Below are 14,335 nucleotides of genomic sequence, written 5' to 3'. Positions count from 1 at the left end.
CAGAAAGATTCAGGAAAGAAAATATGTGAATATAGTACTGTGACAACTAGCATTTTTAGCTCTCTACTTCTTAGTTTCACTTTTATTTTTATGACACTTTCATGCAATAAATTGTGTATGATTTTCGTTTATAACTCACAACTTATTTTCTTTGTGCTGACTGGCAACATTCTTTATGAAACAGTTTGGTCGCTTGCATGAAAAAAAACTTGGGACATTTTTAATACTTCCTTCGTATGCATTTGCTCTATTACTACCTCCTACACTCCAAAGTATTTTATATATTACAATTTTCATACTTTTTACCTGAACGTCCCATATATCAACAGTATTTAAAATTTTTTAATCGTGCAGAAGATACAAACTTGGATAAAGTAATATTTGTTTAATAATTAAAGTCAGTCCACGTCAGTGACAGCAGAAAACAAACAAAGAAATAAGTAATACACTTCTTTGCTAACAAAGGTTTTTTTTCAACATGAAACAATCCGTGAGATCTTGTTTCTACACTAGTTTTCAGAAATATAAGGACGAGAAAGATAAAGTAATTCAAAATATCGTAATCATTGAAATTAAATGAAACCACGGAATGTTGCAAGAGACATTGTACACCTATACAGACAAAATACACGAAACAAGATGTTGTATGATGTTGCATCAACGTGTGAGTAGTACCGACTGAATCTGTCCATTAATATGATGCTATTGAATGAGAGAACAAGACAGCGTGTCCTACTCAAAGATCTATCAAGGTGCATTGTGGTGGTGTTAGCTACAACAAAATGGCTGGCAACAACGTTTGGATGACTTTACATGTAGGAGAACCACCAGGAAACTCAAAAAGACGAAATGTGACAAGAAGTTTAGTATTGCCCACACCATTATTTAATGTGCATGGGAAGCATTCTCAACAACAGTCAATGCTGTACGAACAAAATTTGATTATCAAACACCAGCAACTACAGCAGTCTGCTAGGAACTGAAACAGAAAATATGATGTCATTGTTACTCTTTACAATAGCTCTTTGACTCGATGTAGGTAATCTGTTTGATCGAAGGTCATTTCTTTGTGTTTCGTTGACACCTCCAGGGCTTGACCGACGACAAGTGACGTTCTCTTCTCAACTTTATATATTTAGTCTATTACACTCATCTCGCGAGGGATGCGAACACACAATGAGCTCAGATATATTGTCGAACACAACCGCTTTGGAGGTCGAGTTTTTCTTGTGTGGCAGACGTAATGTTGCGTTGATACACCAATCTCTAAACTTTTGAACACGGTTCACTCACTGATCAGCATTGTTGCAACATTGTACTCCACCACGTGCGTCCTTTAAGAGGACCAGATTTTGATTTTAGAGGATAACACTCCGACTTTGATCAAATTTAGCAAGTAGATGCTACACATGAAATAAAGGAATACGTGTATTTTTATTTTCTACGGAAAAACGGATTTAGGGGGCAAAATTCCTAACCCAAAATTTTGAAAGTTGACTCCCGAAAGTCAGAAACAAGTGAACCGAAGTCAACGAAATTGTACTCACATATTGTATATATAAAATGAGAGAATACGTGTTTCGTATTTTCCTCGAAAAGACCGTTAGGTGGGGCACGGACACCTTAAAACCTTTGATCACGAAATATCAAAACTGCTAGTAACAGTATGTCAGAAATGCAATGAAATTTTGTGTATGAACGATACTAAAAAAATAAACTAATACTGCTTCTTTTATTTTTTGCCTAAAAACAGTTTTAGGGGGCAAAAGCCCTCACCCAAAATTTTGAAAGTTGATGCCCGAAAGGCAAGAAGAAGTGCACCGAATTAAATGAAATTGTCCACAGATATTGTAGACGTAAAATGATGTAATCGGGTTTCGTATTTTCCTTGAAAAATGCGGTTGAGTGAGGCACGGACCGTTGATTACGAAATATCAAAAGTGCAAATAAGAATACGTCAGAAGTTCCTAAGGGATTTCGAGGATAGGGACAATTTTTAAACAATAAATGAAACGTGTTTTAATTTGTGTGGGAAAAAAACTTTTCGGGTCTAGGCCCCATCCGAATAAAAAAATAAATATTATCGTAATAGTGCAGAAAGGGGTGGACTGAAGCAAATGAAATTGTGTGTAGATATTGTATAGACCCTATGTAAAATAAGGCCTTTCGTGTTTCTCAAGTGTCCCTATCCGTTTTGCTTCAAATTTGGCACATCAACAGCAAACAGGAAATAAATCGATACGTGCTTTTGGTTATGCAGAAAAACAAAGTAATTTTTAACGGTGCCTCCTGAAACACTATAAAATACGCTATACTGCTTGTGATTGTTGTTGATCTGCAAAATTTGAAAAAAGCGGATGGAGACACTTGTGGAACACAAAAGGCCTTATTTCACATATCCAATACCTACATACAATTTCATTAGCTTCGGTCCACTTCTTACGCCACTCAACGCCTTGATCCACTCAACATTTTTTAATGAAAATACTAAATTCGTATTCCCTCATCTTACCTCTACAATATTTGTACACATTTCATTCACTTCGATCCACTCCTGCTTGTCTTTCGGGCATCAAATTCCAAACTTTTGGACGGACTCTTTTGCTCCTTTAAACCGTTTTCTCCCCGAAAATAAAAAAAAGCATAATTGTTAATTTTAGCTTATTGTCCATACAAAAATTTCGTTGCAATTCTTCATGTCCTTTACATACATCTGACATACTGTCATTAGCACTTTTGATATTTCGTGATCAAAGGTTTGGAGGGGTTAGTACCTCCCCTCGTTTTATGTCTGCAATATCTGTGCACAATTTCATTAACTTCGGTCCAATTTTTTTTGCCTTTCGGGCGTCAATTTCAAAATTTTGGGTGAAGGCTTTTGCTCCCTAAAACCGTTTTGTCGCAGAAAATAAAAACACGTATTCGTTTGTTTTATGAGTAGTATCTCCCTGCCAAATTTGATCAAAATCGGAGTGTTACACTTCGGAAGTGTTACTTGTTAGTACGATTTGCTATTCTACTATTACAATGTTGTACTAAAGAAGTAACATATTTTGCTATATGTAAGAAGAATAAACGAATTCTGAATCTCCAATCATTTGTGTGTAAAGGACAATACAACTAAAAACTTTAACATCCGATTCAAATCTCAATCTTTAACAGAAATGAATTTTAAAAATGCAATAATAATCAAGGCACACAGTACCCAAAGTAATCACATCGACTATTGGTTATTTAGGACATATTTCATATTTAAGATATCTATCTGAAACTCCTTTCAGTTCTTGAAAGATACATACCTATGTATTGGAAATTTCTCTTACAATGTAAAGAACATCACATATTTCCATTACTTACAGAATGTTCTTGTTTCATTGCATATAAACTTTAGGTATCTTTTTTCTTAGAACTTGGGTAATTAAACTTGAATATCTTGAGTTCCGGATGACCTAATTAATAAATAACCATGTACAGAAAGTTACTGTTACATGCATGAAAGTAATTCAGAGGACAGTCGCAATGCATTATTTTCTAAATACCTTTATTGTATACTTCACTCTTAAGAAAAGCAATTGAATGAATATTGTGAATAAGAATGTAAAGAGATATATTACATTGATCAATTTACACCAATCATACTAACTAGGTAAATATTAACAATTACAGTAATCAGAACGAAGATAAAAGTTGTATTAAACACACCGTTCTCCATATTGTCACCATAATTGCATTTATTAGCTTCTTACAGAGACGATGTAAGTAAGTAACGTAATTGCTGTTATTCTAAAGAGTTCTTTTTAATATTTTAGTTGGACAGGCTCCATTATCTGTTGAAGGAATTCTTGGGCAACCTATAGAACCAGGTATAACACCCAGTTTCCTTTCATTTTTCAATATTACTCGACAGATGATAATTTAAATGTTCCTCTAATTAAAAAATGTTTCTAAATTATGAACAATATTTGAAATTATATGTGCAGATGAAATTATAAATTTAGAGAATAACTTTAAAAATAAAGCTACAATTATTTGAGTTTAAGTACTCTTGTATATGCACTCATACAATAAGTAAATAAATATTAAATGTGGTTTGGCGTAGAACTGTTTGAGACGCATAATTAACTTCCATTACCTAGCGGTTTTCATAACGTAATTTTCACGCCATCTGTATTATAGTATCATTATTGTAACTTAAAAAAATAAAGGGGCAATAGTAATAGTAAACTTTAGAGCCGTGCAACGTTGGTGACTTCAAGTTTAAATTAAAAATGTCCTTTCACATAAATATATGAGATACTAGTAAATTTTCTCTATTTTAAATCTTGACCCTTTATTTTACAGTGTTGCTTACAAGCAATATCGCATCTATTGCGTTATCCGCACGAATTATAACTTCAGTGATCATTCAATAGGCATTATTGTTTTCATACAATATGCATATACATAATTTGCGGGTCGCTTGTTTAGATATTTCTAATCTTCGTCGACAGGGTAGAGTCACATTTAGTATTGTAAAAGCTTTATCCGCTACGTTCCGCATAAGTTATCTTTTTATTTTCTTTTTATTTGTGGTTTCTTGCTCTGTAGGAAGATATTTCAACAAAACTGCTGCTAATTACTGAAAATATTTTTGTATATTTTACAACAGTAGGGCAATGCTACTCAGTAGCAACACATACGACCTATTTTATGGCAATGTTGAAATAAACATCCTATATTTTGTAACCAAAGTACAAAAATACTTTAAAAAGTACGAGATTATGATCAGGAAGACATGGTTTAACCATAAAATCGAACTAAATATTTTAAGGTAATGCCATCAATGGTTACCAATTAAAGTGTTAATATACTTAGCAATTTTAGTGCCTGAAAAATCTCGTATCCCGATGCAACCTGAAGGATATTCAATACTATCCATTGTATTTCTTGAATAAATTGACTTTTCTGACTTGTTATTTTGATTTCTAAAGAGCTTAGATTGATTTAACGATAAACTTTGTAAGTAATCGGGTGACAACGTAAATGTGTCTTATAACCTAAAAATTATGGAATTATTGAAATTATTATGTTATAAGTATAGTAGTGACTATTTCTGAAAGCTTTTCAAGTAAAAGTTTTATGGTGTATAACTTATCCTCATTTAGAGGAACAAACATAAATTGCTCTATATTATAATAATACATTTAAATTGAATGTAGCTAGAAATAAATTCTGTTACTATCGCTTCCATCATATCTAAGCATCATATTCGTTAAAAACTGTATTTATTGAACACTGGTAGCAAATAAGTTATTTATTAGCCAAAAATATGAACTAAATTAATATAAAGGGATTGATTATTGTTGAGCTAATAATTTAAAGGATTAATACATTGTGACAGTGATTATTTTATCTTGTATACTTTGCAGGTTTCAACCCAGAAAAAGCAATAGAAGTTTTAACACAACTCCAATCACCAAGTAATTACATATTTTGTTCATAAATTTAATGTTATTTAAAGCTATTTACATTTTATTTTTATTATTTAATTCTGAGAACAAACATAATGCTTAACCCACATCAAGAATTTTATATGAGATCGTTAAATATTTTGTTCCAGTTTTTAATTCTATCCGTTGACTCTAGCTTTGGATCTACATATGAATTGAATATGAGTAAAATACGAACACAGTAAACACTTATAATTGTTATACTTTTCACAGTATGTCTTGTCCTCATCACATACAGTAGATGTATTTGTTGAAGGGAGTGATGTATTAGCAAAACTGAAACATACGTTAGTCACAAAAAGTATTTGGTTTAGTCAGATGTTATTTTAATCTGAATATTTTAATATTTAAAATATGAGTTACATTCCAGTTCCCAAATTTTCTGTTTCTAAAATAGGTGTCAATGTGTTATATATGAAAAGTTAATTAAGACACAGTGGTTTATTTATGAGCTTTAACAATGATTATGATAAATAAATTTATCTTAAAGCTACAGGAGATAATTTAATTTACATGTTTCTCTATTTTGTATACCATAATGATTACCAGTTAGTTAATCTCATTTCTAAGTTAGGCCGCTCCAAATTTCCTTACACCCTCTTTTGTCCATAAAGACACAAATTTCGCAGCAAAATAGCAACAAATTCAGAAAACTTTCTTCAAATTTAGTCTTTTTCATTACTGAAAATATATAAAAGATGCTTTTTAAATATTTAAGATCTATATTACCAGACAAAAGCCATATATTTAAAGAAATTAAATGTCGACAAGAAGCAAGTAATTCGTGTTATTATTTAGTCCAAAAACCTTTTGCTGTTGCGAATTCTGTCGAGAAATTTGAAGGTTAAAATACGCTAAATGATAGTCATGTCTATTTTCTGCGTGGTTGTGAAACGTGGTCGCTTACTCTGAGGGAAGAATGTAAATTAAAGTATTTGAAAACAAAATGCTAATACGAATATTCCGATCCAAGGGGAACGGGAATGGGAATGAAGGAAACTTCATAACCAGGAGCTGCAAAATTTATATACCGTTATTATTAGGTTCATGAAGTTTAAGAGGCCCAGGTAAGCAGGTATGTAGCAATAATGTAAAAAAGGTAAGAACACTTTCAAATTTTAACTGGAACCTCTATCGGAAAACGACCATCAGGAAGACCTGGGAGCAGATGAGAGGACAATACGAAGATGAGTCTTACTGAAATAGGAATACAAGGTAGAAACTGGATCTAGTTGGCTAAGAACAGAAGTTAATTGAGAGCTTTTGTGAAGGCGGCATTGAACCTCCGGGTTCCGTAGGCCATAGAATTATTTAGTTAGTTATATAAAAAATACACTGCGAGTCAGTTCAGGAGATGTATGAATTAAATGAGCTTTAAAGTATTGATTGTTCATTGAAGTTCAGTTAACATTCATGTGTTTTTCTGAGCCATGAGAGACAGGATTAGTTTTTAGATTTGCATCCAAATCATTAGTGGTTTTCTCTTAGATATTAAATCCAGGCATTTCAGCTCTTCAATAACCTGCGTGGGCATAAGTTCTTACTTGCACTGTTCATAAAAATTGATATTTACAGTATTTTCTGTAAGACAAGTGGTGTTCTTTATATATTATTATTTATTTGTTAACAAGAGAAAATACAGCTTACTACTTTTAATCTTCTGCAAATATATACTTAGTGTTATGCAGACAAATAGATGTTAGTAGAGTTTATTAAAATTACAAAACTAAAGTTTTAACATTATCCTGTACGCTGAGCTTGTACATGATCTTATGTTCTTTGCAGATTTAAATCCTGCAGAAGTTATGGAAGTTATAAATCAATTAAAAGCACCAGGTACACAATCACTTTAAAAATATTTTTTTTCAATTCTAAATTCTAAATTGCTTGCAAATTCATTCAATACTAAGTGTTAGAATTTATAGTAAATTTCATTAATGACATTTAGAAATATTACGTCATTTTCCGAATACACATTCCTACGATAATACGAACGACTTTGAAAAGTATTGTTCCAAAGATTTCCCTTAAACATGTCATTCTTAACTATTTGTTACTATGTCTATCGTTGTATGTGTCTGGACTAGGCAAAATATTTATAATATATAGTTTGTCCCAAAAATCACTGCAGATCAGTAGTAGAGCGCTTACTTCTATGTGTGGTATTCTTCGTTCGATTCCTAGCCAAGTAATTTTGTGGTGGACAACATCGTGCCCCTGGGTTTACTCAGGGTACTCCTGTTTCCTCACATTTTCTCTTTACTTGGATGCAATACTTCTATCATTCACTTGCTTTTCTCATCGCCTCCTTTAGCCTAAAGGGCATAATCGTGGGACGTTAAACTCAAAGATTTCGTTCCATTTTCCCCCAAATATCACTACGTATGCATGTCTCACCGTAAGGAGAGATGAACACGCAGTAATGGGATTCACATAATATCAACGTATAGTGATATATGACAGGTGTGGATACCAAAGATGTTGCAGATGATTACAATTGACCTGAAAGTATGTCTGATTGTGATAACGAATGTTTGTAGGGAATTCTTGAGGTTGAGTTGGCGATTTCTTGTATTCTTGTCGAAATCTCAAATTGGAATTGATCAAATGTCTTTGAATTGTGCTTTTACACATGTACCTTGCCGTAACCCTACAGATATAAGTCTCGTTATGTGAGATACAAGAACATGGCGGGCAAGATTCTACTGAAGTATGATGAGATTTGCAAACACGTCCTAAGAAAATTTCACCCATTGTCTGAATTAAAGTTACGTCTCTACAATGTGAAGAATATAGTTTCACAATATGTAGAATCCATACTTCAATCTCTTCATCATGAAGAGTTTGTATGTGAAGAGCATATAGATCTTGCGTACTCCTGAAATATGTATTTCGACTGGTCACAAGCCAGAGAGTTTTACTATAACTTATAACAAAATAATGTCACATCCGAAATGTTCTACACTCTGTTATGAAAAAATGTTGAAAATATTGTTAATATATCACATGCGATTCATAGTGTTTCCTGGGAATTCATGAACAATATATCTTGTGATGATAGATTCAAGTTACTTGCGGAAAACACTACATAATGTAGATCTTAAAGTTCCTGCCTGTTGTGATAAATAACTGACAGAGTTGGACATCTCTGTTAATGCAAGATAGAATTTTTTTTCTAATGTAATGACCTACCACTGCGATTAGTATCTAATATATATCTTGTTTCTTGAACTTGGCAAAAAAGAATCTGGTCAGGATTGTGGTATTTCACTGAGTATCTGCGAAGGTTGTTATAAATGCTTCTTTCACTTCTTCTGCATAATTATTATCTGGACTACACAAGAGATCAACCAAAGTACTCTCTAGTATTGACAGAACAATCATGGAGATGTAGTATTGGACTTTATCTTTACTCATCCTCCAGCACAATTTTGCTTATTAAAACAATGCAAGGGGCACGGTGGGTCAGTAGTAGAGCGTTCAGCTCCGGTGCTTGGGGTCCCGGGTCCGGGTGGACTTTGCGGTGGACATACACCGTGCTCGTGGGCTTTCTCGGGGTTCTCCCGTTTCCTCTCACTTTCTTCATTCCACCATTTCATTCATCTCTCATCATCACCGTCTCCTTTATCGTAACCGGCATAATCGTGGGACGTAAAACTTACAGATTACATTCCATTTCTTAAAACAATGCAAAAAGTCATGTTATGTAATCGTTATAATCTTTGGTCCCAATGAAGCTATTCTACATAATTTATTATTAATATACAGTATGGCGCTAAATTTGTTGTACAAAAGAAGACGGGTGATTCCTGATAGCAAAACAAACAAAAAAAAATTATAATAAACGTTATAGCGCAAAAATCGCTTCATTTACATGTTATAAGCTGCCGAAAGCGTGAGAAAACAAACTTTAGAGTTAAATATTGCACAACCTATTGAGCGTAGACGTATGCGGCATGATATCATCAAAGGATCCTAACGTGCTCTATCCACATTTGCAGTTTCCAGACTTGTGCAATGGAGGTGCAGGGGACTCCCCAAATACATTTGGGTTTCCCGGACATTATTGACATGAATTGAGTTGACAAGAGTATGTAAAAGACATCTCACTACCTGGAAATAATACCACGCTGCAGGTCAATACACATACACACAAATAAAAGATGGCGAGTAAGACAGAAATCACTGTGCGTGGTTCCATACCTATCAAAAAGTACTAGTAAACACGTTGTGAAAGATTTCACTGGAAACGCCACGTCACCACAATGTAAAAATACGTACAATAGAAGCCGATAGGTAACACAATATGAAGAAATCGAGATTGCTAATCTCCTCATATTAATGACATCAGAATTCTTTTTATGACGATATGTTATTGACTGAAAAAAGAAAGTACTCTAGTTAGAGATGTGCTAGGGGTCCCGGGTTCGATCCCAGCCCCCGCCAAGTGAACTTTGTGGTGGACAAACACCGTGTGCGTGGTTTCTCCCGTTTCCTCCCACTTCTTTAATTCCACCATTTCATTCATTTCTCATCTTCACCGCCTCCTTTAGCCTAACCGGCATGACCGTGGGACGTAAAACTTAAAGATTTCCTTTTTTCTAGTTAGAGATGCAAGGGCTCGGAAAAAAAACCTTCTTTTTTGGAAAAAACTCGTTTTTTTCTGCTTTGCTTTTTTGCTTGGGAAATTTTGGGCTTTTTCAGAATTCTGCTTTAAATTGATAAATCTTATTTTGTTTCGCTTCTCTATAACACAAAAAGTCATTAATTAGTGGTTGATGCCGATAATAATATAAAACCTCGAAAATAAACAATGAATTTCGAAAAGATGTTTCAAACAATTTTACTTCTCAACATATTTACATTATGAATTCCAAAGGATTAACTAATGCATATAATAAGATTTTTTAACCTCATATATACAAAAGAAAGCAGGGTTGGGAAGAACCATGGTTGTTTTTGAAAATGCCAAAAACTTGTTTTTTTGGGAGGGGAGTTTATACTAGGCTTTTTTGGCTTAAACGAGGTTTTCTGGGTTTAGATATTTTGCTTTATGTATTTATATTACATATTGACAAAAATAAGTTTCTTTCGCCTTGGTGTTATTATGCAATAACGGGGTTATGCTGGAAGAGGTCACATAAGCTTAAAGAAGTCTGGTCAGTAAATTTCTTAAATGGGAAACTTCCGCCCTAGCCATCGGGAAAATCCCGTCATTACTCTAAATGTAAAACAATAACGGAAAAATCCTGTTATTGCTTTGCAAGTAAAATTTAAAGATCAACGTATCATAATCAGTACGCTAAAACTGATGTATTAAATTACAAATTTAGTAGGTACATATCATTGAAAGTCCAACCCAAGCTAATGTTGGAAGCTATGTAGGCAATCGATAAATTATTCAAGTTTCTATCAATATATTTAAGCAACCTTGGCTTCTTTATAAAACAACAGCCATTCAGGCATGCAGAAATATACAATTTTGTTTCGTTTCGTATGTTCAGGCTTAACATCCTTACGTAATATCGAGGTTATCAAGGAGAATACTTTCGCCTAAAGTTACATCCGAACCGCTACTTTGTTTACGCATGAAAGAAGGGTTGTGGTTCAACCGAGAATTGAACATGGGACATCCTGATCAAAAGGTGAAAAGGAAATAAAACTAATGCAGATTGTTTGATGTGTGGAAACGTTACCATGAAATTCACACGATTCGCATTTTTCGTTCTTTTTATTATTTATTTTTTTTTTTGGTTTAAACCAGTTGTTTATTTTAAAAAAAAACAGCTGGTGTCAATCAGCCAACCCTAAAAGTAAATACTTCTGTAAATAAAATACACAAATAACTAGCAAAATTCTATGTAGTATTTTTACTTCGAAATATTCCATACCCTCATTTTGGAACAAAATAAAATTAAAATAAAACATAAGAGAAAAATACTTAGATTTATATAATACACTTAAAGGCTGCACATCTAGAGCTTTTGGTTCTGTATATTCTTGAAATTCTATAGTTTTGTATAACCGCCATCACGGTTTACTCAGTCCTCAAGTTTTCTGAACTTTAACAAGAGGGATTCTACATATGAAGGGTGTGAGGCAAGAACATGGTAACCCACAATTTTACTATTTTAAGAAATTAGAGATTTTCTGCTGCACAATCCATTTTGAAAGTCGGAAAGTTGATTTTTCACATAAGTGTATACATGAAGGACTAAACGAAGCGGTATGCGTTGCTGTCTATCTGCTGCATAACTCAGCGATTGAAAATTTGTTGGTTACCATGTTCTTGGCTCACACCCTTCATATCAGGGTTGGCAAAACCCATGGTTTTTATTTAAAAAAGGTTTTCTTGGTTTAAATAATTTACTCTATGTATTTATATTAGATATGGGCAGAAATTTGATTGTTTTGCCTTGGTGTTATTATGCAACAACAAGGTTATGCTGGAAGGGATCAGACAAGGTAAAACGGAATCCAAACCGTTTCTCGGCTTACATCCAAAAGAAATTGTCCATTTGGAGACGAAACCGGGACTAATTAGTCACAAATGCTATTACCGACTCACTCACGAAGGATTCCTGGTAACAAATACGTTGTACTGATCTTTACATAGGCCTACTTGTTAATATAATTATCAAGAGTCATTTCAGAAGGACAAAAAGATAAACAGTTACATAAGTAAAAACATTATACAGAATTATATACAAATCGGGAAACTCCCGCCTTAGCCATTGGGAAAATCCTGCTATTACTTTAAATCTATTTGTATGTAAAATTTTAAGGTCAACGTATCATAATCACTACACTAAAACTGCGGTATTAAATTACAAAATTGGTATGTAGATATCATTCAAGAAAATAAAAACCAGGTCAAATCCAAGCTGATGTTGGAAACTACGTAGGCAGTTGATAAATTTTGCCAATTTCTATCAATATATTTAAGCAATCTTGGCTTCTTTATAAAACAACAGGCATTCATTCAAGTAGAAATGTATAATTTGGTTTCATTTCGTATGATTAGGCTTAACATCCTTATGAAATACGAAGGTTATCACGGAGAAGACTTTCCCTTAGAGGGACACCTCGAATCGCTCCTTGAAAGATGAGTTGTGGTTCGACCGAGAATTGAACACGGGTCCCCTTGATTAAAAGGTGAAAAGTAGATAAACGTAATGCGGATGGTATTATATGTGAAAACGTCACCATGAAATTCACACGGTTTAAAGCATTTTTTGTTCCTTTTTTGGTTTAAACCAGTTTTTTAAACAGCCGGTTTAAACCACGGTTTAAACCATCTTGGTTTAAACCAGGCAACCCTGCTTCATATCATTACCGAACACTCCTATTCCACCACCACCAAAAAAAAAAGGCTACGGAATATATTTAAGATAAATACAACTGCACAATAAAAATGACTGAGTGGAGCTTTTGCGTTATATCGGGAAGTTCGGGATTCAACCCAGCATTCGACCATTCTGACAAAACTTTTCTTCATTCCATCTGTGAAGTAGAAATAGTGCGTGTACTGTGAGTTGGCCGACTTCCTTTCTTATTGTTTTTAAATCGTTATTATTACTAATTACCAGCAGCGACGGTTTTGCGAAGGTTAGAGGGGCGGTCTTTCGGACTGAAGCCTGTTCCCCAAAATTACGGAATATCTAAAACAAAAGAAATATCTATTAGTTATGCCTTTACTCATGAACTTTAAGCTCCCTTCAAATAAAAATTACGAATGTTTAGAAAAACTAAACATTACTAAGAAAAACCCCTCCCAAAATACTCTTCTAAATCCGCCGCTGATTCTCAGTATAAAATGATCTTCAAGGTTGTATTCGGAAGATTATCGCTAAATCTATAAATGAAACGAAATATTATGCCTGCACTCATAAACTTCAAGCTCCTCCCAAATAAAATTAGGACATTTTTAAAAACGAAACAATCAGAGAAACCCCTCTCAAAGTACTTTTCTCAAGCCGCTACTGATTATTTGTATAAATTAGTATTCAAGATTGTATCGGGAAAATTATTGCTAAATCGTTGCACAGCTACAGTATAATAGAAATGTGGAAGTACGGTTTGACGGATATATTGAAAAACTTACGCTTTGACGGATATATAGAGAAACATAAGTTTAACTTTTACGCTAGAAGCTAGAGTACTAAGCTCTCAGAAATGAAACACGGATGACAAACTATAATGATCTAGGGAAGAAAAAAATGTCGATTACTCAAAAGTTAAATAGCCTCTAAAATTGCTCTCAAATACTACATTCTTTGTTAGCTTTAATTCGTAAAACATGTGCTCCATCCATCTTGATGGTGAGTTTCAGAGCGAAATATGGCATTTAGGTCATGGAATTCTTATCTTACTATAGAGTATACTATAAGAAAGCTATTTAGATAGAAAAATCATGAAAACGAAAAAAGCCAAAATTTCCAAAATTCTCGTTTTTCCCAAAAAAGCCGGCTTTTTAGGTAAAAAAAAAACATGGATTCAAAAAAGCCGGCTTTTTTGCATCTCTAACTCTAGTCGCATTTGTGTGATGTACTCATCGAAATGAATGAGCTCAAAGATTTATGTGTATGATTATGATAATAATAATAATAATTTATTATTATTATTATTATTATTATTATTATTATTATTATTATTATTATTATTATTACACGTTCTTTGTTTGTCTCTTAATAGTTGTTCTTGTTCAATTACTGTAGTATTAAATGTAGGCGCATTCTCAAATGTGTTGCGATATCATTAATATGAGCAGATTAGCAATCGGAATTTCTTTATTTTCTGTTAACTATCGGCTTGTATTGTACGCATTTTTACATTATGGCGATGTG

General features: G+C 33.4%; 1 protein-coding gene across 1 annotated transcript in view; it reads left to right on the top strand.

Moving 5' to 3' along the window:
• LOC145692677 (uncharacterized) overlaps nt 1-14,335 on the top strand; it is a 1,521,027-nt gene that overhangs the window by 943,363 nt on the left and 563,329 nt on the right. The window contains exons 261-263 of the mRNA XM_081768059.1: nt 3,810-3,863; nt 5,409-5,459; nt 7,275-7,325. Of these exons, the coding sequence (XP_081624185.1) occupies nt 3,810-3,863; nt 5,409-5,459; nt 7,275-7,325 (156 nt within the window). The remainder of the gene's footprint in view (nt 1-3,809; nt 3,864-5,408; nt 5,460-7,274; nt 7,326-14,335) is intronic.

This window comes from Thermobia domestica, chromosome 8 (assembly GCF_964235325.1).
Source record: "Thermobia domestica chromosome 8, izTheDome1.hap1.1, whole genome shotgun sequence".
Lineage (NCBI taxonomy): Eukaryota > Metazoa > Arthropoda > Insecta > Zygentoma > Lepismatidae > Thermobia > Thermobia domestica.
Note: the sequence above shows the minus strand (reverse complement) of the source record. Positions and strands in the feature narration are given on the sequence as shown.